The sequence below is a fragment of the Acomys minous genome (genome assembly GCF_964271855.1).
Source record: "Acomys minous genome assembly, chromosome: 13".
In the NCBI taxonomy this organism is placed as follows: Eukaryota; Metazoa; Chordata; class Mammalia; order Rodentia; family Muridae; genus Acomys; species Acomys minous.
Window position 1 is genome coordinate 53929164 of NC_140495.1, and position 25372 is coordinate 53954535.

Genomic DNA, 25372 nt, shown 5'->3' on the forward strand with positions numbered 1-25372 from the left:
TAGTAGTAAAATCACAGTTATAAAGTAGCAACAAAATAATTCTATGGCTGGGGGTCACCACCAGGTGAGGAACTGTATTAAAGGAGTCACAGAATTAGGAAGCTTGAGAACCGCTAGACAGGTCCTGAAAGCTCTGCAATTCCATCAATGGCCAAGTATTCAGACTACAGGATAACTCTGAATCATACCTCCAGAGTGTTATCACCAAACTTTCATGTTTTGAATGTCAGTGGAGAATATTAGGAGAAAAAAATGGCAGAGAGCCTGGTCTACAAACTGTACACAGCCCCATTAACTTTTGAAAAGAAATGTCATTTAGCTGTCTAAAAGTGCAATAGTTAAACAATACCATGCTTTTACTCATTTTGTAATATTCTTCAACAAATACAAAATAAACTATATCAATTAACAGAGAGCCAGATTCAGTCTTTGAAAACTCAATGATGGCTCCATTTATAAATTCAGAAAACACACACTGTAGAACATACCTACTTCTACTCCAATAGTGTCCAACTTTGGTCCCAAAATAGCTGGAGTTATTTTATTGTTCCCTAAAAACAAAGCAAAGCAAACAAACGCGTGAAAACAGTAGAATTGCCTTGCACTTATCTTGGACACACACCTGTTGTGACATCGTCATTCTGTGTGACAAAGGCTCCAACATAGCAGCTCTGCATGACCCATGACTATATATTCTGCAGTTTAGGTTACTGTAGGTCAGCTGTGACCCAAAAACATTAAGTAGAAAAAACCTTAAAATAATCAACTTGGAAAATTTAAATTGTGTGCCATCCTGAGTTTTCCCTCCATTCCACCCAAACTAGAAGATGAAGTGTCCCCTTGTATCCATGCACTTGTGTTCTGTCAGTCCAGTTATCATGGTGTCAGCTGCTGGAGTTCAGATAAAGATTTTCTATTTAATCGTGGCCACAAAGCAGTGACTTCACACTTTTGTTTTTGCATATTGTTACATTTTATTATTAATTTTTCATTGTTAATATGTGGTTGTGCCTAATTTCTAAACTAAATATTACTACGGACATGCATGTACACAGAAACATATTTATATAATATTCAGTTCCACCCATGGTTCCGGGCACCCACTAGGTCTTGAGATTTCTCTGAGGGTGAGTGCCATCATTGCTCCATGTTTGCTTTTGTCATGATTTTATTAACTTTTTATTGATCCAGCTCATATGATTGAAGCTTCATTTTCCATTAGTTCTATGCTCACAGAGCTGAACGCATCTTCCATCTAGTGCCCTTTGAAGTCAAAGATTGGCTTCTGCCCAATGAACCTGAAGTCAGAGAGATGGCTCATCTAGGAAGACTTCCCTGGTACTGAGAGGACCACAGGTTTAGGACAGAGAAGACGGACAGTCACTGGGAAGAACCTTCCTGGTCTACACCACTTTCCTCCATCTGTCCTCGTTCTCTCACTGATGGACTTAACAGAATAGACCAAGACTAGGATGAGCCATGTGGAACACCTCTGCCAGATACCAGCCCTTTCCATGAGAATGTATAGTCTCCAGCCCTATCCATGTCCTGGATGTCTTACCTGACTCTGCCCATCCCTGCTGTACAAACCTGTAGACCCAGCACCATCGCTGTTCCTAGTGTTTCCTGGTCCTAACCAAAAGCGCATAAGCTTCTCCTTGGCTGCCTTCCTTAGGAAGGAAAGCTTTTCCCAGAAGCCTCCACACTATGTTAATGCGCACAGCCTATGGCAGCTGATAAACATAGAGCCCCAAGAGCCACCATTGGCCCATGGTCTGAGGGAGCCCAAGGCAGAAACAAGCTATTGGGTCATTTGACCAAGGTCACAGCATCAGGGGAACTATGAGGAGGAGCTGTGAAGTGCTCCAACTGGAGCCGAAGGAGTCTTCCCTGGAGAACGTGCAAGGTAATGATAAAGATGTTTATCACTTTTTCAAGGAAGAAGGGGAAGAGTGCCAAAGGTGGCTAGAGGTGTGAGGGTACCAAAGAACCAGAAGATATGTACACAAATATATATACATATATAGTGTACATGTATATATGTAAATGATGTATGTGTACATGTATATGTATGTGTATGTATATTTATGCAAACTGAGGATGAATAAATTGGCACAGGTGATTGTAGATTGCAGAGTTTTTGAGCTGAGCAATTCAGGTATGGGATTCTGGGTTGTAGTTATGGGCATGGCCATCACTACAGACCCTTAAGGCATCCTAATCCCCAAGTCCTGTGAAAGCATGGTGTTGTCAGATGTTATTGTAGCCCTATTTCTTCTAACATTCCTATGGAAGCATAGTTGTCCTGGTAGCACTGTTAAGAGAACAGCGACTTAGGGGTGGCTAAGTCATGAAGGTTCCTCATTCAAGAATCAATTAATGTCATTATTGCCAAAATGGTTAAGTGTTATGGGAGTGGGTTCCTGGTTAAAAGGATGAGCACATCCCAGTTCTTCTGTCTCACACAGAGCCATTTACCCTGCAGTCAAGCGATGATGCAGCCTGGTGGCCTTATTCTTGGGGCTAGGGAGGTGACTCAGTGGGCAGGAATAGCTGATGTGCTAAGATGGGACCGGAGTTCGAATCCCCAAAACCTATGGAACAAGCTCAGCAGGAATGCATGGGCCTGAAACCCCAGCAGGGGAAGAGACAGACAGAGCATGGAAGCTCCCTGGCCAGTGAGTCTAGTCATATGAGTAAGCTCCTGGCTTAGCAAGAGACCTGTCTCTTGGCAGTCTGCAGAGTGATAAAGACATCCAATGTCCCAAGCCACACAGCCCACCATAGATACACACTCACGGGTAGTCCCTTGATAAGGACTTTTCCAGCACTTCTAGGCAAGTAAACTTCATTGCTTTATAATTGGCTCCATCCTTGGCACTGTGTTCTAGCAGAAGAATACAGCCCCAAGAATTTTGTAGGTGTGACTGATTAAGGACCTGGGGAAAGGGAAGTTATCCTACATCATCCAAGTGGCTATAAATGTGTCTTCATAAGAAAGTCAGAAAGGTCAGACTCAGGGAAATACATCTATGATGGATATGTGTGCATGTGTGTCAGGGGAAAAGGTGGGAAAGAGAGGAAGGAGGAGAAAAGGAGAGGAAGGAGAACAGGGAAAACTGCCGTGTAGTGTGCTGTTGGCTGTGGAGATAAAGAATAGAGACAGCCTATGGATAGTGAGAAATGGAAGAGAAGTTTATTTCCCCACACTCTCCAAAACTGAACAAGGCTGCTGAAACCCCAACCTCAGCCCAGTGAACTTACTCAGAATGTGACCTCCAGAACTCTGAGTCAAGGTGTGTATGTTGTTCAGGACACTAAGTCTTGGGGTGCTTTGCTGTGACTGCACACAGGGCAGTTATGTAAGCATACAGTGAGGTGCTAAAGGGAGATGTCACTAGGATTGTGGGTTTGTGGACTTGGTTAGATGTGGCGTCCACACGGGTTTTCTTGCTTACTAGAATGATGCTTGAGAGGCTCATAATAATTGTGAGAGTCACACCACGGATCTGTGAACAACTAGAGGGGCTTGCACGTGGGACAGAACAGACAACCAGTGAACTTGATGGAAGCAATGAGAAGCAGTCAGGAAAAGCTGAAGAAGGCAAAATGGACCTAGGGAAAACATCAAGGTTATCCACACTCAGAGAGGTAAATCTGTACTCTGCTGTCTGGTGATTGATTTGACAATTTCCCTGTAAGCTCCCAGGAAAGCACTGGATGGCGAGGTCTTGGTTTTGCCACCAGAAGTATATCTGTGCAGTGCAGTTCAGTTAAATTGCCTCTCAGGTGTCTGCCACAATACAGCCCTATGTATTTGTCCTCTGGGCTCAGGAAGAATTAGGCTACTTGCAAAGCTGCCCTCTGGGTAGCACGCTGTGCCCTTGCTTTTTCACTCTGCCAGCTTTTCTGTCTGTGTGCTCTCCCCTTCATGGTGCTGTTCCCCCAAGACGCAGATGCGGCACCGTCTTTAGCACTTGTCTTTGTTTCAACTGACCATCACATCCTTCAGCCGCTCTCCCAACCTCCCTCATAGTCACAGCTTGGGGGCCCCATGTCTCTCCAGACCAGTATAAACTTCCTTGAGTGCAGTGTCTTCCTCGCTTCAGTGGACGCACTTGAGTCCTTTGCCTCCCAATACTAAATACAGCTTATTGAATATGGTCACCAATAAACACCTGTGACCACGATAAATATTTGCAAAGTGAAAATGGAAGCATAACAAGCTTCTACAGTTTACTAAAATTCTAAACAAGAACACGCTGGTTTATGAGAGGTTCACCCATGTAAACTTTCATTTGCGGCTAAGAAAAATGGGGTTTTGGTCAGTTTTATGGGCGCCTAAGCTAAAGCTTTTAATCCTAAGATTTGAAGGGGTGTATTCTAAAATGCAAAGAGGTACCCTTTCCATCCCCGTGAAACTTAATTATTAAACAATTATTAAAAAAATAAAAACAAAAAAGTATCTGCTTCTCGTACGCTTCCTCCCAGAACTTTGTCTTACCTTTAACAACTGTTACCTTGGTGGTCTTGGTGATGTTGAACTGTTGCCCGAAACGGCTGAGAAAGAACACGCAGGTGTAATAACCCTCATCTCCAAACTTGGCGTCCTTCTTGACCTCTCGTGTTTTGCATTTCTCCTTACAGTTCTGTTTTTTTTTTTTTAAAGAGAATTCAAATACTTTAAGCCAGTAAAAGCTGTGTTGTTGCTGTCATACACATTTCGAAAGCTCTTTAGAGGTAAAGGGAAGCTGGAGAGGAGACCAGCAATCCCCACATTTTTGCCCCTGCTGGTCTCCATCGCTTCTACTAGAGCAGCAAAGTGTCCTGTTGCCCCCATTGCCGTGAGTGTCCACAGGGGGCCTTCCCACCACCGTTATCACTTCATCTTAACCTGTCCTTCACACACATGCAAAGACGCAGACAGACAAATACAAACAGAGACAGCAAACTTAAATAACAAAGCTCCCTGCTTATGTGAAGACTGTGATGAGCCCCAGCTTTATTGAATGGCGCTTTGGGGGGGGGGGGGAGGATACGGATAAGACAGTGCAGAGGACTGAGCAGAAGTTGCCCATCCCAGATTCCTGATGCAGCAAATCACATGGATGGCTAAATCCATGGGCATGCTTCAATCTTTCTCTCCACCAAGGCCCTACTTATCAATAATAACAACAACAAAGCCGCTGTCCACAAACCTGCTCTCAGTCACCCACTGATAGATCCTGGGGGTGCATGGACTATGAGGAAAGGATATCTGAATGACTAAGTCTGACCATGAGACTCCAGACGTTCCTAACAAGGAGACCCTAATGCCTGAAGACTGCCTCACGCTGGCCACTGCTGAGGTCTCTGGAGGTAGGTCCAGTTACCCAAATGCCCTGGAGGGTGCCGGTGTATACCTAATGGTAGCAAAATGTTTGTGAGTAAATGTAGGATTTTGTAAATCCAAGCGGATTCTTTCCAATATACACAAAATGCCAGAAGGTCTTTTCTGATTCAGTGGCCTGGTACCACTCCCCTCAGGAAGATCATGGACATCCCACAGTCTCAGCATTCTTGCCTTTTGGCCTGCTGTTCAGGCATAAACAGACCAAGAACATACATTTTCTAAATTTAGGTGTCTGTCTACTGGGGTTTCCTAAAACCCAGCAACCAAGACTCCCTAATTTACATGTGCTGCAAAATGTTTATATTTAACAGAAAAACAAGACAGGCCATTTCAAGTCTGAGTCATATATTTAGAAAGCATTTCAGATAAGACGCTCCCTTGGACACTCACACATAAACACTGTTAGAGCAAGAATGACAAACACCCTTCAAGGAAATCACTTGTGGTTCAACTTCTTCCCCTAGCACCCCTGCTCAGCTTTTTCATGGGGTCAGCAGCTCAGGGATGCTCTTCCACAGGTTCGACATGGGCCATGATGCACGTGTGCATGAATGTGAATGTGGACACTATTTTACACATGCTAAGTAGGAGACACAAGCATGATCAGCTCATCCATAGCATCTTTTAAAAGAGTTCTTATAACCCAGTGAGAAAAAGGTTCACCAATGAAGCAAATAGAAACCACACTGGGTATACACAGAAGTTCTGTTAGGATGTAGCTCACATATTGAACTCGCACTTTTAAAAAAAAAATTTATTTATTATTATGTATACAGTGCTCTGCCTGCATGTACACCTGCAGGCCAGAAGAGGGCATCAGATCATGTTATAGATGGTTGTGAGCCACCATATGGTTGCTAGGAATTGAACTCAGGACCTCTGGAAGAACAGTCAGTGCTCTTAACCTCTGAGCCATCTCTCCAACCCCCTGAACTCACACTTTTTAAGAGAACAACTGTCAGTCTTACTGAGTTTCTGAAATGTCTGCTGTCATGTTTTCACCTTTCAGAAAGCATGGCTTCCCATGCTGGGGACGTGTAAAGGAGAGGGGTGAGGCGTTGTCTAATGTGCACCAAGAGCCAATCAATTAACCTGTCTCTGGTCTGGTCACCTTACATGTAGGGATTGTCTTGAGTGACTAATCATGTAAGCACACAAATATTGATATAAGCCTCATCCATTACAGTCTGTAAATGACAGTATGATGGAGGAAACTCACACATGTCTAATAACAAGGAGATCAGTTAGTTTAAATTAAGTCCCTACCAAATGCAGTCCTGTGTTTGAAAGAGAGATGTTCAGAGAGAGACAGGGATGAATAATCACATTTTCTTAATTAGGAAAAAAAGACAGGCAGTAGAATAAGTCATTTTTAAGGACAGATGCTTACCTAAGTGAAACAAACACACCTGTGGGATTAGAAGTAACTTTTCATTTTCTGTCTTCCAGCTTTATAAAACATTCAGAAAACAGATGCAATTGTGTTTCAACATTTAAACGGATGTAGAAAAAGAAAATGAAAAAAAATTCTAAACTTGCATTCCCAAAACTGGTTTAATTGAAATAGAAGAAAAATAAAGGGAGAGCAGAAGAGAAGACACCAAGATTGTGTATGGAACACATCTGACAGTGGAAGGTGGCTCCCATGCTACACACATTGCATATTTTACATAGTCAAATGGAACATTTCCTCACACAGGCCACATAAGCCATGGGGAGCCACATCTATTGTTTTTTATGCCTTTTTCTTCATGTGGAATGTTATCTTTCCTATCAAGTCTTAGGTGAAATGTTTTCCACTTACCTTATACAGTAATGTGTCGTAGATCTGCTCACTATAGTTAGGATTTTCACATTTTATGTGCAAAAATTTCTCAACTTCTATAAATTTACTGTTCATGACTTTTTTAGAAAAACAGCTGTGCTCATCTCTTTTGGTGACATTTAAGGTCCATTTTCGACTATCATTTCTAAAAAACAAAGGTATACAGGGATTTTATAATTACTAAAGGGATTTTACAACTACTTCCAATTTTCCAATTTACCCTAATTTCTATATGAAGAAAGTTATTCAATAATGTATAAGCTTTCTCTGCCACCTCTTAGTTGGGAACAGAAAGTTAACAACTGTTATGGGGTAAGAGATTACACTCTAGAACAGTCTGCATTAACACACACACACACACACACACACACACACACACACACACACACATATACATACACCATCACACCATCACAACATCCACAAAACCATTTACATACCACATACATACACCACACATACATACCAAATACACTGCACACAGTCAGCCATATGGCATGGACAGCAGAGCAGCAAATGTTTTTATTTTTATTTTTATTGTTATCTTTGGTGCTGGATAAATTCAGAGATTCACAGACCAGGGTGGAATGATAGACTTAGTTTCAAGAGATCTATAAACAACTGATGATGACACTGTCTCCTGAATATGTGTGCATATGCAGTGTGTGCTCTATTTCCCAAGGTATTTAATTCTGTGGTCTTTTTCCTACTGTTGAATAAAGTGGAGTTTGGCACAGCCCTTGCACAACTGGCCAAAGGTGAAGTTCAGTAGCTCTTATGGTTGTGATTCCTGTTCTTAGGAGTCAGCCATCTTGAAGATGGTGCTTAATGGCATGTTTTTAAACAACAGTGTTTTAAAAGGTAAAAACATCAAAAAATTTAAAAAGTAAAAACATATTTAATTGCATGTTTGCTTTCACCTAACATGTAGCATATCATTCCACATCCTAAAGGTAGCAGACATGTTGTTAAATTGTCCTGTGACCAGGAAAAATGTGTGTATAGCTGCGTTTTCCCAGGTCCTTTCTACATGTACAATGAGACAGACAGAGGAGTGAAGTGCCCTATTGTTCACAGACTCTCAGATATTTCCCAATGTGTGTATGCAAGGGAGCTTGACCACTTCCCTCATGCTCAGGTGAAAAAACCAAGCCTTAGAGTAACCAAACAACCTGCCATGGCCACGTGTGTGTGTGCACGCGCGTGCATGCGTGCATGCGTGTGTAATGGATGTGACCAGGATGTAAATGCACATTGGTTTGACCCTAAGGGACAGGAGTGGCTGGCATATGCTACATTTTTACACTCCACGAAGCCATGTTCTTTATCTTGTAGTTCAATGTAGAGAAAAGCAGCTAGGAGTGGAGACAGTAACTGACTGTCACATGATAAACAGGAGGGAGTAAGTGGCCACGGAGCAGAGCAGAGTTACTTGGCCTCTGATTCCCATTGGCAGCACCTCCTTCTTAGGATTCCTCTTCTCAGATCACATTATTTTCTACATCTGCAGTTCTCAGTTCCTAACAGTCAGCAAATCTTGACAGAGTGCCTGTCATGTGTGGGAATCCCTTAGGAATGCCAAACCAAGCAACACTGAGCATTTGCTGTCACGTGGAAGTAAACATACAATTGAAAATGTTTTTACTTCTTAAAACTGTTTAAAACTGTTTTTAAAAAACCAGCTTAAAAGCTGATTGCTCAGTTGTAGTGTTATTGCCTAGTGTGAACATAATCTTGGGTTCCACCAGCAGCAACATAAAACAAGATGAAAGAAGAAAAGAAAAAGGAAGGAGAAAGAATGAGAAATTAATAAGAAAGGAAATAGAAAGAAAAATGGAGGAGTGGAGGGAGAGGAGGATGGAGAAAGTAAAGATGTGAAGACTGCTGGTCTCTTCTCCCTGGCTGCTAGCTGAGCTTCCCGTCCACCAGCCTCAGGCTTCTGCCCTCTGCACTCTGTCTCCACCACAGAAAAGCCTCTCTTCCCTATGCCTTTCCTTCTTAGCTGGTTTCCTTCACTTTTTAAAAGATTTCAGTTTTTAAAGTTCTGTGTGCATGCAAACATGTGTGAGTATGAATGCAAGTACAGGTGCCTGCGCAGCCCAGAGGAGGACACTCGTGCCTAAAGCTGGAGCTACAGGTGGTTTTAAGGGCTGGACTGAACTTATGTCTTCTGCAAGAGCAGGGAATTTTCTTACCACTAAACTATCTTCTGCCTCCAATGCCCTCAAAAGCAGCTGGCCATCTTTTTAGCACTTAATTCCTTCTTAAAATATGATGCAGACAATATTGAGAATTGTCACGGACATGAGGATAAGTTCCAGAGACCTCCAACTATCCAGCATGATCTCCAGACATGCAGAACAGCTGTTGAGGCTTTGCTTGACAAAGTTCCAAAGATCTCCAGCTGATCGCCTCTGCCTTAAATATTATGTATGGTCCAGGTGTCATTTTGTCTAGAAATCTGCTTTTTCTCCTAAAACTGTCTTTCTCTCTTTATTTCTCAGCCCCAAGGAAATTCATACAGGAAAAACTTTTTCCCACAGAGAATGCTGAAAGAGGGCATCTGGCCTAAGGGTTGGGACGATGATAGAGTTCTTTGCTCTGACTGTGAACACCCAACAGAAACTGCATGAAAGAAAGTTAACCTTAACATAAAAGTACCTGGCTAGATATTGTTAGGCGGAGAAATGTTTCTATAGAATTTGCTTTGAGAAAAATAGAAGGTGGCTTGGAACATCATGCTTTACAGACACTTTACAATAAAGGACCCCTTGATAGTTAGCCTAGCACACCTCTTGGTTTGGGACTGGGATTAAGTCACATTTTTCCTTATTAGAGAACATTTAGCTCAAGCTATGTTGCTATGACAACCTTATAAATGAAATGGCTTTAGCCCAGGGAAATTTATGATCAAACTTTCCTGAGTATTGCTTAAGAAATAATAATCAAATTATGTTGACCACTGCTTGGTAATTGATTTTTGCTGTATACTTTATTGTAGGTTATACAGAACTTTTTGTATTTTCTTGTTAACCTGTTCTCTTACTTTGTTGATTTTTGAATGCCCCATTTGATTTTAAAAGATAAAAAAAATCATGATTTAATTTTTAATGAAAAAAATTGAACTTCATTTTAATAAAATACCGGGATTTTCCCAATGAGAACAGCAAGGAGTCAGACAGCAAGCAAGACAGAGACAGAGACAGAGAGCCAGAAAATAAAGTTCTGGGCTTTAAGAACTTCATCTTTTACCACATATGCCTGAGTCTCTATGTATTTCTTTTCCCTCCGTTATTCAACTTCTCCTCAACAACTCGTTCCTCTAGCTAGTTGTTCAACCAATGGTTAGTTTCCCTTAACCAGCTGTTCATTGACTGCTCAATTCTCCCTATCACAAATCCACCTCTCTTCTCTCCTCTTCGCTGTTTCCAGAGCTGCAGAGAATAGCTCTACCTCAGCTATACCACTACTGGACATATGCCTGAAAGATGCTCCACCATACAACAAGGACACTTGCTCAACTATGGCCATAGCGGCTTTATTCATAATAGGCCATATCTGAAAACAACCTAGATGTCCCTCAACTGAAAAATGGATAAGGAAACTGTCATACATTTACACTATGGAATACTACTCAGCTATTAAAAACAAAGAAATCATGAAATTTGCAGGCAAATGGATGGACCTAGAAAAGATCATCCCAATAAGGTGACCAAGACCCAAAAGAAACACATGGTGTGTACTCACTTGTAAATGGAATTTAGTCATATAGCACAGGATAAACATACTATAATTCACAGACTCAAGGAAGATCCAAGGGAGGATGCTTAAATCTCACCCAGAATGGGGAAATAGAATAGACAGAGGTAGTGGTGGAGAGAAAGCATAAGATAAAGCATAAGGCAGTACAGAGAGATTTGATGGTGGAGACAGCAGGGGTGGGAGGACAGAAGGCCTATAAAGAGAAACTTTGGGTGGGGCATCTCTGTGACAAACTGGAGACCTAAGTCAACATAGGCTTTTGGGAGGATATGAGAGGGACTCTAGCAGTGATTCCTACACCTTGTAGTAGACAAATCTCCTAATAGAGGGAAAGGAACAACAACTCAACCACAAAAATTCCGAGCCAAAATTCACCTTGCCTATAAGATGTGCAGGGATAAAGATAGAGCAGACAGAGCAGAGATCGAGGGAATGTCCAACCAGTATGTGGTCCAACCTGAGACCCACCCCATAAAGTGGAAGTTTCAGGTTTCTTTGAAGACTCAGTTGTGTCATATGATGTTTTACTGCAGGATGTCTTGTGAAAGGACACATGATGTTTTGCTGGGAGCAGACACATGAGAGGGCGTGTGATGTTTGGAAGGTATAAACAGAATACTATAAACACATTTTCATTGCACACTGATAGCCGTGTAACCCTTTGCTGGTCTTCATTTGGCAAAGAGAAACATTCCAGATGATTTCTTCTGATACTCCAGCTGATTCTGGTCACTTCCATTAACTTGTGCCAATTGGGCGTAGCCTTGCTGTTTCTGCTGGAGCATGCCACCGCTATGGATTACTGTTGCTGTTTGGTGTTGGTTATTGTACTGGACTGATGGTATCCTGAGAATGCAGAGTAGAACTGGCCCAAGGATCTATACTAAAGAGGTCCCCAAACCCTTTTTCCTATTAATATTCTTTCTCCTCTTCCTCTGGTCAGTGTGTTAGAAATAAGGTTGAAGTGTTTAAGAGCCCTATATACAGTAGATTTTGGAAAAGTCAAAGCCTACATCAACCTTGGACACTATTAATGATACTCTGCTATTTTTGGAGACAAGAGCCTAGCAGAACTGTCCTGAGAGGCTGCACCCAGCAATGCCTCCAAACAAATGCTGAGACTCATAGTCAAACATTGGGTGATAAGTAAAGAATCTTGTGGAAAAGTGTAGGAAGGAGAAAGGGACCTGGAGGTGACAAGATCTCCACAAGAAGACCAACAGAGCCAACTAACCAGGGCCCAGAGAGGCCTGCTGAGACTGAGGCCCCAATAAGAGACCATGCACAGAGTGGACCTAGGTCCCCTAGAAAGATGTAGCTCATGGGAAGTTCAGGATTCTTGTGGGTCCTCTAGGAAGAGAAGTGAGGGTTGTCTTGGACATGGGCTCTCTTGCCAGTTTTTTTAAAATTACTTCCCTCTGGTGGGACTGCCTTGCCAGACCTCAAGGGAAGGGGACATGCTCAGTCCTGATGCAACCTGATGAGCTGGCATGAATGGGACAGGGAAGCATCCCTTTCTCTGAGAAATACGAGAAGGAGAAAAGAGGAGGGAGGGTGAGACTGAGAAGAGAGGATGGAAGAAGCTACAACCAGGGTGTACAATGAAAAAACAAATAAATTTATAAATATAATATGTAGACATGAGGTTCTTCTATCTGAATTCTTTCTGAGGATGTTCAAAACACCTGCTTCCATATGGAAGCTCGCTTCCATTCAAAGACATTGTCAAAGTGTCTTCCTTATCCTCAGCCCAGGCTTATATGACCTATAACCTTCCCACATACTTCGGGGTTGTCCCTGAGCTCTCTTGAGGCCTGTTATGTTCCTGCCTCCCTATGTCTCCATGCTGTTATCTCAGCCTCCCTCATGCTGATGGCCATCCTCTTGCTCCCTAATGCAGCTGTGGTACCTGCCATCCACATCAGAAAAATAGTCAGCAAACCCTTCTGTCTCCATCTTCTCTTCAAGGTGACCAAAGAGGCCTCTTCCCACCTTGGCCACAATACCCAGGTCTTTATGTCATGTCTATGCGATTAGGACAGTGCAGACTCGGGTTGCTTCTGCTCTCCATTGATCTTTAACTTGTTCTAGAAAGATCCAGTTTCATCCTATTTATTATAATTTTCTCTCTTAAAATGTCACATATACTATGTGGTTTAAAAAACAGTTCTACAGCTGATTTCTGATACTCAGAAGTTTCTGTGTCTAATAAACAAGTATGACCTCATTTTGCAAAAAACCACAAGAGCAAAAAAGCAGCTTTGTGAAATCTCACTTCTCTCTCTAAGGCACACTGATAATGATCAGGACTCACTCTTGAATAAAGAGAGATTTCTAAAAGAAAGCTGCTACATCTCCCAGCACAGTGACACCAGCCAGCTAGCCCTGAGAGACTGTCTACAGGTCAATGTCCTATCTTTATAAAGAATGCTTACCTATGCCTGTGTGTGGGTGCCTGTGTGTGCATAAACATGTGCATGCCCCCTCTCTCATGGACATTGGCTATTAGGGTGTGGGCTGGGTAGCAACTATGCCTTTTCCCCTATAACCCTGCCTCTTGCTTCAGGAACCTCTGAAAACTAGACTACAATGTGTTCCCATCCGTCCTCCCCTTTCTCTGAAGCCCGAACAGACCATGTGGGCTGCCCTTCCTGCTCTTTCCTCCACTGCCAGATCATTCTGAAATCCTCACTACTAAGCTTTAAAACTTTAAAACTCACCTAAACCTCATCTCAGCTTATCATTAACAAGGGAACCCTAAAAGTAAATCTCATTAGTCTTTCCTTAAAATCACAGAAAGAAGAAGAAGAAGAAGAAGAAGAAGAAGAAGAAGAAGAAGAAGAAGAAGAAGAAGAAGAAGAAGAAGAAATACAGAATGATTGGCTTAATTTCTCTACATGCTTTTTTCATGACGGAGAGATGGGCTGACGCATGGATTATCTGAGCATACAAATGTATATTTGAGTTGCTAAGCTAAGGCCAAGAGTCCTAGGAAATATGTTTAAAGCAAAATGTTTTACTCACCTGACTTGGGAAAAATATGTTCCCTCATCCTCCAACTCAACTGGCCAGAATTCCAAAACGTTACTATGAAGAGTAATTCTGGGAAAACTTGCATTGTTCAGCTCCACATCTTCACGGGAGCCGTGGCCTTTGAACCATCTGACAGCAGCTGTCTCATTCTTGCGCACGGATGAGGACATGTCACAGTGCTTCAGATAAAAAGGCTCCCCCTCTAACACGTAAATTTGCGGGCGGTTAGTGCAATATTCTACAGCAGATTAATAAAGAAAAGGGAGACACAACAGGACAAAGGTGATTTTTTTCATCCCTCCTGTTTAAAAAGTAATGTCAGTGAGAACGCTACAAGAAATCACATCATCGCATTCCTGTGCTGGCTTCTGTCTGAAGGGAAGACATACCGAAGATGAACAAAGATGGAAATAAAATTCAATGGCTTTCCCTAGACAGAAACTTGAAGGACTTAACCAGCCCTCACTCAAAGACATCCTGGCCTTGTGCTCAAAGTATGATGATATATGACTTACTGTTAAGACACAGAAATCACAGTGTCAGCATGTTGCCTCAAAATGTCACCACCGTGGACTCTCCCTGGGAATGAAAGGAAACCTGTGTGTGCATTCTTCACCTATATCATGTCAAGTCTCGTGTCCCTAGTGCCCAACCAGTCTGTCCGCTGAGCTCTGGGAAGGCTTGGAAGAGATAACAAACTTCTTGGGTAGCTAAGGCCCTGTGGCTTGCTCCCGTGTAACTAACACAGACCACTCCAAACAGGCTCTGTTTCTCTTTCTGTCTCCACATTTCTCAGCCCAGACTCTTTAGTTTTGTAAATTTATTGTTTTGTTTTGTTTTGTTTTATATACAAAGAGTGGACTAAATTGGGATTGTTGAACGGTTCTCAACCTCATATCCTCTGGATCTAGAATGTCCTTAGTCCTCATTGAGAAGATTACAACCTCCTAAGTAAATGCAACATTTCCTTAAGACCATATACAACATGTTGTCTCTGTTGTTAGGGTCCTTTTCTCAGAGCAAAGTTCTGGCTTTAACTTGACGCTAACCACAGCAGAAGGAGGAAGTGGCTCAAATGTCAAATCTACCTCAAAGTGCAAGAACGACCCTGAGCATCAGCTTCTCGCTGGGGGTTGCAACATAATCTCTACCTTACATTTCAGGAGCCAACACACTTGTTCCTTGACAGGGAAGACACGAGGCTTAGCCCATCAATAACTCTCCTGGCCTGAGAGAGTCAGGGCTGCAGCTCACACACGACGTGTGTGCTGCTGTGTCTCGGTCCCTCTGTGCATCAAGTCTATGACGGCCCTTCATTTTCCTACATGCAGCAGCAGTGTGCTCTATCCCCACTATTGTGTAGTGCTCAGCTGTGCTGTGCTCTGAGAATTCATTATATATATATGCTGGGCACTAGGACTATTGTAAAAGAATCTACTGAACATTTGAAGTTATTCTAGACTTCCAAGTGTTGGTTCATTTATGAAACAAACCTGCTTTTGAGTTAAGTACTTCTGCTTTGATTGATAGATGCATCAATTCCTTTTTGGAGATGGCCTCAATTTAAAACAAAATAACGTGCAGTAGGGAGCTGGGAATGCATAATTATGAGAAGCCTCATATTTTAAGATACGTTTTCTTACACTTTTACACTTTTATTTGTTGATTAATATGATGCTCTTGGGTATATAAATGAACAGAGGTCAAGGTGCACAGAGTGTGTGAGCAGTCAGTCCAGGGCTTCCATGGATAAAGCCAGTGGCTTCAATTGTTCTAAGCAGACAACTATGAGAGGCCAGTACCAACAAGTTACATCGAGTCCACATACAGAATATTGCTACACATGGCTACAATTCCTGCTCATGAAAGACATTCTCTTAGCCCCTACAGGAACAGGGAGCTAGACTCTCAGTGCCAGACCCAACAGGCTATAGAGCTGTTTTTGTTCCAAGACTGTGTTCCTTGGCCATCCGGAACAGGTGGTTGACGTTTGTCTGTGGAACACAGGATACATGGCCCACATCTTCTTGTACTTTGCTGTTTTGCCCAGCACTTCCTGACAGATCATCTCATACCGAGAAGGGAAGTTAGCACTCAGGATTCGGGGGTCACTGCACTGTAAGGTGGGTAGCATCCCAGCAAAGCATGGCCTGCTCACAGTCACAGCTCCTGGCTGGATGTGTGTGCTATGAAAGCAGTAACAGCAGACCTCTGCTCTCCTTTCACAGCAATTCTCAAAGTAAAGCACTTGGGCCCAAGTGCTGTTTTTTGGGTATGAATTCTGACATAAGTTCTCTGGCTCACTCCCTTTCTCCTCCAGGTGCTGCGCAAATGGACCTTATCTCCAAAGAATAGGGATTTCAGATCCTTTTCCCTGGGCAGGAGGCCACCAAACTACCACAGCAAATGGACTACAGCAGACACCTGACCTGCTCCCACACTTGCCTTAGGTCTAGTCCAGCCTTTCCCGTCCTTACATTTGCTAGCACTTGGTAATTTGTAAGATTCGGAAAGGATTTTCTGTTTATTCTCTTTGAATATCCATTTTTAAATGGATGCATTCTTGCTCTCCTCGCAGGAAAGAGAAGCTGTATAATTGTCTAAAACCCAGTATAAAAAGTGTAATGTATAGGCCCCCACCCCTCCACGCAGTGCTCCATACATGCTTGTCTGGAACATTCCTGCCACGTTTCCATTCTCTATCCTGGGAACAGCAAGTGTTTCTCAACCTTCTAACACAAACATTGAAGTCACTAAATGTTAAATAGATTAGACATCATCAGCTATAAAGAGAAAGAACGCCATGCTTTCCCTCTGGCTTTCTAAAATAAAGTCTGTTTGTGTCTGATCGTGAGACACTTACTTGAGGCACTTTTAACAATAAGAATGCAGAGTATCAAGAACAATTCCTCATGATGCATGTTTTGGCTTCTGCTTCAAATGGTCTCTCTAGGCAAAGAATAACATCAGGTTAAGCTTACACCCTCAAACAAACCAATTCCACCTTACAAAGGAAATTTTAAAATACTCATGTCACATAAACAAAGCAGTCCGGCAATGGTTCCTATCTCATAAAATAATTAAGAATTCACTAAACTATTAGCCACAGAGAATTAAGAAATCTCAAGGCAAAGATTTTTAGCTTCCACAAAACACTAATTACTTAACAGTTTTTAATACAATAGAGCCTGATGTCTTTCATCTTAATGTACTAAATCTTGCCTGCAGGGTCAAATATAAAAATCTATGATTTTATAGGTTAAATAATCATGTCATATTGAGGTATAAACAGCAGTCGCACCTGTGCAGAAGTCTGTGTGTGTGTGTGTGTGTGTGTGTGTGTGTGTGTGTGTGTGTGCAGGCACAAGTGTGTGTGTGCCCAGAAGTTTGTATACTTGTGGAAGTGTATGTGTGCACAAAAGTGTATGTTCATGCAGAACTATGTGTGTATGTGTGTGTGTGTGTGTATGTGTGTGCATGTAGAGGTGTGGTGTGTGCACAGAAGTGAGTGTGTGCGTTCACTCACACATGGAAGTCTGTGTGTGTTAGAGGGTGGGAGTTGAGGGGGAAAAAGCTTACTTGACTCACAATTTCACAGTTTCAGAGACTTCAGGAAACTTTAAAATTCTCAGAATTATATTGTTCTGCTCATCAGCAGAGCTTTCACAGTGCCTGGAGCACAGCAGCCACTGCCACTAAGTGAGATGTGTGCACCTGGGGGATGTGTGCACCTGGGAGATGATGTGTACACCTGGGAGAAGTGTGTGCCTGGGAGATGTGTGCGCCTGGGAGATGATGTGTGCACCTGGGAGATGATGTGTGCACCTGTGACATGTGTGCACCTGGGACATGTGTGCACCTGGGAGATGATGTGTGCACCTGGGACATGTGTGCACCTGGGAGATGATGTGTACACCTGGGAGATGATGTGTGCACCTGGGAGATGTGTGCACCTGGGAGATGATGTGTACACCTGGGAGATGATGTGTGCACCTGGGACATGTGTGCACCTGGGAGATGATGTGTACACCTGGGAGATGATGTGTGCACCTGGGAGATGATGTGTGCACCTGGGAGATGATGTGTACACCTGGGAGATGATGTGTACACCTGGGAGATGATGTGTGCACCTGGGAGATGATGTGTGCACCTGGGAGATGATGTGTGCACCTGGGAAATGATGTGTGCACCTGGGAGATGATGTGTGCACCTGGGAGATGATGTGTGCACCTGGGACATGTGTGCGCCTGGGAGATGTGTGCACCTGGGAGATGATGTGTGCACCTGGGAGAAGTGTGTGCCTGGGAGATGTGTGCACCTGGGAGATGATGTGTGCACCTGGGAGATGTGTGTGCCTGGAAGATGTGTGCGCCTGGGACATGTGTGCACCTGGGACATGTGTGCGCCTGGGAGATGATGTGTGCACCTGGGAGATGTGTACACCTGGGAGATGATGTGTGCGCCTGGGACATGTGTGTGCCTGGGAGATGTGTACACCTGGGAGATGATGTGTGCACCTGGGACATGTGTGCGCCTGGGAGATGTGTACACCTGGGAGATGATGTGTGCACCTGGGAGATGATGTGTGCACCTGGGAGATGATATGTGCACCTGGGAGATGATGTGTGCACCTGGGAGAAGTGTGTGCCTGGGAGATGTGTGCACCTGGGAGATGATGTGTGCACCTGGGAGATGATGTGTGCACCTGGGAGATGTGTGCACCTGGGAAATGATGTGTGCACCTGGGAGATGATGTGTGCACCTGGGAGATGATGTGTGCACCTGGGAGATGATGTGTGCACCTGGGACATGTGTGCACCTGGGAGATGATGTGTGCACCTGGGACATGTGTGCACCTGGGAGATGATGTGTGCACCTGGGAGATGATGTGTGCACCTGGGAGATGATGTGTGCACCTGGGAGATGATGTGTGCACCTGGGACATGTGTGCACCTGGGACATGTGTGCACCTGGGAGATGTGTGCACCTGGGAGATGATGTGTGCGCCTGGGAGATGATGTGTGCACCTGGGACATGTGTGCACCTGGGAGATGATGTGTGCACCTGGGAGAAGTGTGTGCCTGGGAGATGTGTGCACCTGGGAGATGATGTGTGCACCTGGGAGATGATGTGTGCACCTGGGACATGTGTGCACCTGGGAGATGATGTGTGCACCTGGGAGATGATGTGTGCACCTGGGACATGTGTGCACCTGGGAGATGTGTGCACCTGGGATATGTATACACCTGGGCAGTGAGTCAGCACTGGCTGCTGCAGAGCACTCACGTTATATAAATGGAGAAAGTAAGCAGCAGGTCTCTGTAGTTACAGTCATCTTTACACTGACTGTGACCCAGGTCATTAATCTTTATACACTCAACTTGGCTTTTAGAACAGCCCACCGTTTACTTTTCTATTTATGAGCAGCAAGAGCAGAATGGAGGAAGGCTCTTCCCTGGTGGAGTCATGCTTTAAGCCTACATACTCAACAAATGATCCTATATCTCCTGTTTCCTGACCAGCCTACTGCTTCCGTGCAATGGCCTCAAAAGAACACTGTCCCACAGAACACAGAAGGACATGAGAGGCTGGTTTCTTTCAGAGGTACATAAAGCTGACTAGGATCTCAGTTTGATAAAGCTCAGGGAACTGAGGACTTTGGACAAATAAAATATCTCAAGAACTGTTAGTACAGTGCCAAAACACAGGCCGTGAGGCGGCTGCCTCCAGAATAGAGGAGGGACCACAGTGTCAACGTTAATAAATGAAGACTTCCGGGTGCATGGCAGCCTTGTCACCTAGAACAATATTCAGCTGCCTCTCACCTCCCATCCAACTCCTCAACCGCAGGAGAGGTTCTTATAATAAAGCTACCCACACCCCCCAGCAGCTGGCAAAAGATGATACTGAAGTCTAAGAACAGAAAAGATATTTGTTCTTGGAAAGTTCACAGTCAAATGTGAACAACATACAACTTGAAACCTCTAGTAGCTCACTCTCACACCTTTTACTGCTGTCTAATCTTTCTATCTTGAGTAGAAGGAAAAGTGTGATTTGCTCTATGGCACCCTCCAGTTAAGGCTGTCACAGGCTTGCTAGAGGCTGTATTTTTTCCTTCCTTCCTTCCTTCCTTCTCTTTCTTTCTTTCTTTCTTCTCACTTTAAGTTCCAGGCCAGCCAGAGAGCAATGAGGAAGCAGAGGAAGGACAGCAGCGACATTACACATCTCCCATGTAGGGGTTTTAAGAATTGTTACTGCTTTGCTGTTGCTGAGCTTATGTTTTATTTTGTTTTGCTTTGCTTATCTGTAATCCTGAAGTGACTTTCTTTTTTATTTGTTCTAATTTTAAAGTAATATCTGCCCAATGTAGAATATTTATCAAAGAAAATATTCTCAATATGTGCAGCATCTTCTCGTACTTCATGGATACGTGTTCAATAATGAAATGACGTCTAGTTTCCTATCTTGTATTTCTTCTTGATACTGTTCACTGAAGGTTTCCTGCCTATACTTTTCTTTGTCTTGCTATTGTAGGTGATGCCTCAGGTTCCTTCAGATGCATGTACTATCGGACAAAACAAGCAAGATCGTACAATCACACAGGATTGACTTCATTCATGAGGCCGTATATCTCAGCTTTATGTGCACAACTGCTGGCAGCAGGCTGTCTGTATCTGAATATTCACGCTTTCTTTTAACTAGCCATGGCCTTGCCTAGCTGTGCTTGTATCCCCTTAGACGTGGGAGGGAGTGACAGTGCCACCTCCCTGAGCTGACAAAGTGGCTAAAAGTGTTCCTATCCAAAATGTCTAGAGACTGATAAGTGTTATCTAAGTGTCAGCTGTTACATTGCCTTTATTTCTTATCATTTGTCAGGGTTGTGATATGGTGGGACAGTGAAGGAGCCACAGGCATAATAAACACATGCTGCCCAACCACATTCCAGAAATGTCTTAGCAGCTTCTACCTCCCTTGAGAGTGCAAGACGCTTTCTGCCTCACCCAAGACAGCATGCCCCATCTTGTTTTTCAAATCTAACTATGCCATCTAAGTGAAACAAGGCCTTTTGCTTATTTGAATCAGAATTTTCTTTTTATTATATTATGAGGCAAATCATCACACAATACTATCTCTTTTATTTCATGATTATTATCCTTTTGATAGCAAGTGATTTTGTCCCAGTTCTGCAATGTCCAGAATTTCATCCAATTTGTTTAGTTTACTATTAATTTCACCTCTGAAGTATTAACATATAGAATTGTTTTTCTGATGGTTCACTCAAGCCAATAATATTTTGTATGTGTTTCCATTTTTCTTTCCAAAACAGTCTTGACTGCTCTGGACTCACTTTGTAGACCAGGCTGGCCGCACTCCCCAAGTGCTGGGATTACAAGTGTGCACCACCACAACTGGCCCACTATTTTTCAATGTAGATCATTCTTTTTCCCCCCAAAAGGTAATACAGATGCTTAGCTATATTTTCCTCATTTTTATATCTTCATTTTTTATTTTGCAATTGGCTTGTTTTAAAATTTACAAATACTTAATTTTCTTGTTTGCCTTGAAATCTAAATTTTCACTTTCAAAATAGCTATGAATTATTTCTTGGTGTAATCAAATAGTCCCACCCTTTGAAGTTTGTTGGTATCCACTTGTGATATACAGTCTCCTGGAGCATCTGTGTAAAATCTGGCACAGGGCAGTTGACCAGGGGCACATGCGTTTGACACAAACACACCCACTCTCTCTGTGTTCTCGCTTTGCTAATATATCCATAGCAGCTGCCACTAACTGGCACGTGTCACTTTATGTGTGTTTGGGGGTTTATTTGCTGAATTGGTGAATGACCCCAATCCACAAACTATATACAGATGGCGGTCCTGTGTTATCCTTCAACTCATTGTACACCTAAGCCATCTCCTAATTTTTAAAGTATGACAGCTCCAAAAGTTTGTTTTGACAAAGATGATGCCTGCTCAGTAAATCCAATATGGAGTTTTAAAGAAGATACATAAGCCTGTGCTCCACACATCCATCAGGAGACAGCCCGAGCCCTGGACTCTCCCAAACTCTCCACTGATTCAGGGGTGCAAATAGATGGAAAGGCAGCAATCTATATCACTTACATGTGCACTCAGAAAAGGACATTTCATATCAAATATATTCACTGCAAAGTTAATGTAATAAATATAAAATTAATATATGCTTAAACATGTATGTGTGCATATAAACAAGGAATAGTTACAAACTTAAATACCCAATGATATAGAATTCTCTCTAGATTATTAAAGTTCTCCTCCAGGCTCCGTGACCTGGTGGCATAGGATGAAGATCAGATGCAAGGTGACCAGTTTCTTGTCCTGCAAGACAAGGGTGCATCCCCATAGCATCCTTTCAGGGCATCAACATGATGAAGCGCTGTTGGTGATGACATTGTGGTGATGTCCCATGCCCTTATGTGTCCTCACCATGAGGAAACCCACCATGTTCTAGCAAAAACAGTTCATCCAAGCACACAGATGTTACGCCCCTTCAACGCTTTGCAGCGACGAACCTGAGACTAGAAGACACAGCCATGACAGTGAGTTCCACTGACTTCCAGGTAAACGTGTCCCCTTTAGTGTTAGCCATTCTCTAGCAAAGTGCTGCCCTGAGATGTCCCCTGCCCAAACTACCTTGATGAAAGTTGTAACACCTATGACAGTTTCCTCCCCATGCTGAGAACTGAAGACAGGCTCAGCAAGTTCTCCAATGCTGAGCTGGGCTATCTGTGGTTTTGTTTGTTTGTTTGTTTGTTTTTCAAAACACACAATCCTTTCTCCACAGTCTCTAATGAGTAAGTATTTTATTTCATCTTCGAAGAGGTGAAGCAGCCAAAGTGACCTTGAACACACCCATGCTCTTCTGCTGTAAGGCAAAGGCTGTGGAAATCTGACTTTCGGTCTGCAAGGCCAGGAAAGGCACTGGCCCCTCACAATGCTTGTCATAAAAATGTCTGCTGTTAGTTTCTCCACACTTTTCCCAGGCATGCCTGCAGAAGTGTGAATCCAGACACACAGGTCATTTTCCCCCCTCCTCTCCTCCAGTCCTTGCAATGTGACTCAGTGTTTGGCTTCCCTAGAGTGCCCATCCCACCTCACCTACCTCCAGGACCAGCCTCCACTTCCTGCCAAGCTTCCTGGGAGAAGGCTCCCAGACTTTCCATACTGTGTGCCTAAAGCGGATGTTTTTAAGTTCATGCATGCCCACACGTGTGCATGTGTGTGTGTGTATTTGTGCGGGGGATCACACTATCCCCTAATCATGCATAAATTGAGCTTCTTCAATCATTAATAGTTGTTATAACTGTGATGAATCCGGGCAGGGTTTCTCACTTCTGGAAGCCGCCACAGGATTTTTGGAATCAGGAAAATCAAATGTGAATCTCCAATCTAGAGCTAGATGAATGCTCTTAGATAAATCCCCGAATTTTTCTTACTCCCAGAACCCCACTTATTAAGCCTGATGCTGCTGCCTATTTCATTCAGTTCCTAAGAGGATTAACACAACTAAAGAAAGCCTCTGTACATTGTCAGTAGAGGGTAAGCACAGAATAAGCCAATGTTGCTCAATTTCACACCTCTATAAAGAACCTATAAATCTGTAGTCTCACTATTTATTCACACACACACACACACACACACACACACACACACACACACACACACGGGGGGGGGGGGAGAGCACAACAGAAACAGAGAGACACACAGAGACAGAGAGAGACAGAGAGAAACACAGAGAGAGACACACAGAGAGAGAGAGAGACAGAGAGAGACAGACAGAGACAGAGGCACACACACATAGAGAAAGAGAGAGGGAGGGAGGGAGAGAGAGAGAGAGAGAGAGAGAGAGAGAGAGAGAGAGAGAGAGAGAGAGAGAGAGAGAGTTGATCTTGTTTTTAGGATCCTTGCTCACCCCCTGCCCGCCCTGGAGTGGGTGGCTCCTTCCTCTTGCTTCAGGCCCCAGCAAACTGTGAAGAGCAGGCATCAGAGCCTGTCCTTACCTTTAGAGAGGTGTCCAACAGGCAGAGCAGGAGGTGGCTTCTCCTTCACTTACATCTGTGAGGCAGAATTCACACCTCAGGTGAGAGTGTGTCCCTCCTGGTCCTCAACTGTGAAACCAGAGAGGGAAGGAAGGAGCAGAGAGGCAGGGCCAAGAGAGAGATTACAGAGAGCATGTAACAGGAAGGCTGTGAGGTGGAAAAGCCAGCGACGCGGGGGTGGGAGGGTGGTGGTGGAAGAACAGAAAGTAAGAAGAAAGGAGAAGCTAAGGCTGCAGGTGGGCACTGCCCGGCTTGGGAGGAGCTCCAGGTCCAGCGTTAAGAGTTGAAGTGCTGAAGTCTGGGGCTCCCTCAAAAGTGGGCTGCTCCACCCATAAGCTTTCAAGGTTTTGGGTGTGGGATGCCCTGAGCTCCCTGCTGCTAGCAGCAAGCATGGGCTGATTTATCCACTCGCCCCCGGCACCCCTCCTTCCCTCCCCTCCCCCTCTGTCCCCCCTTCCCCTCCCCCCCCACCCCCCCCCCCACCCCCCCCCGCCTCTGCTCACCTATGAGCTCCTCAGTTCCCAAAGCTGAAGCCCTGGAGGCAAGGGATCAGCAGTGCCATGGAAACGCCCTTGAGGCTGCCCTGCCTCCACTCAGCTACTCCAGACCTCCAGAGAGGCAGCCACAGCCTCCAGCTTCCTGGACCTGCAGCTACTCCCTACATAATGGTTAAGAACCACCTGTGGGCACCACACCCAGTGCTCTTCAGGCAGAGGGCGCTAACAACTCAGGTCTCCTGCACTAAAGGAGCTCAGGGGTGGAGAGAAAACAGAGAGGAGAGCACTGAAGACTGCCAGGCTCCCAGAGCCATCAGACCAACCATGCTGACCCAGCAGGGTTAGCCTCCACAGGAGGCAGAAATTCACAATTGGAAAGTAATGGTGAGATTTTAAATTGTTCAAAAGAAAAGGGGGCCAAACAGAGTATTTCTAGATTTTTATAATAAGCTAGAATTCTTTTCAAACACACGTGAAGCAAACCCTCATGGAGTCAATGGCCAATTATTTTTGCCTAGTCAAAAACAATTTACCATATAATAATTTGTTGGGAAAGAATAGCATTACTGGCATAAATGGAAAACAAGTGTTTAACAAATGCCAACTCTTCTTCTACAACAACACACAAACTGGACAGCAGACAGGTCCGGTCCCTTCCTAATCTAATGAGGGATGTGTACAAGCAGTGGCGTTTCCCTATCACAGAGAAAGAGAAGTGTCAGCTCTCACCTAGACAAGTGCTTTGAAGAAACAAAAAAACAAACATCATAAGGACAGGGAAG

The 25372-nt window shown here is 43.8% G+C and overlaps 1 protein-coding gene across 10 annotated transcripts in view; it reads right to left on the bottom strand.

Moving 5' to 3' along the window:
* IL18R1 (interleukin 18 receptor 1) overlaps positions 1 to 24764 on the bottom strand; it is a 37813-nt gene extending 13049 nt beyond the window's left edge. The window contains exons 1-8 of one of the 10 annotated variants that reach the window (XM_084752110.1): positions 24597 to 24764; positions 24055 to 24109; positions 22270 to 22372; positions 16876 to 16961; positions 14004 to 14250; positions 7197 to 7362; positions 4505 to 4649; positions 489 to 551 (exon numbers count right to left, since the gene is read on the bottom strand). In XM_084752110.1, coding sequence (XP_084608236.1) covers positions 489 to 551; positions 4505 to 4649; positions 7197 to 7362; positions 14004 to 14250; positions 16876 to 16933 — 679 coding nt within the window. In that variant the 5' untranslated portion in view covers positions 16934 to 16961; positions 22270 to 22372; positions 24055 to 24109; positions 24597 to 24764. Of the gene's footprint in view, positions 1 to 488; positions 552 to 4504; positions 4650 to 7196; positions 7363 to 14003; positions 14251 to 16875; positions 16962 to 22269; positions 22373 to 23966; positions 23988 to 24054; positions 24455 to 24596 lie in introns of those variants that run through there. The other 9 variants (XM_084752109.1, XM_084752106.1, XM_084752112.1 and 6 more) reach the window with 9 other exon arrangements.
* Positions 24765 to 25372: the final 608 nt, after the last annotated feature.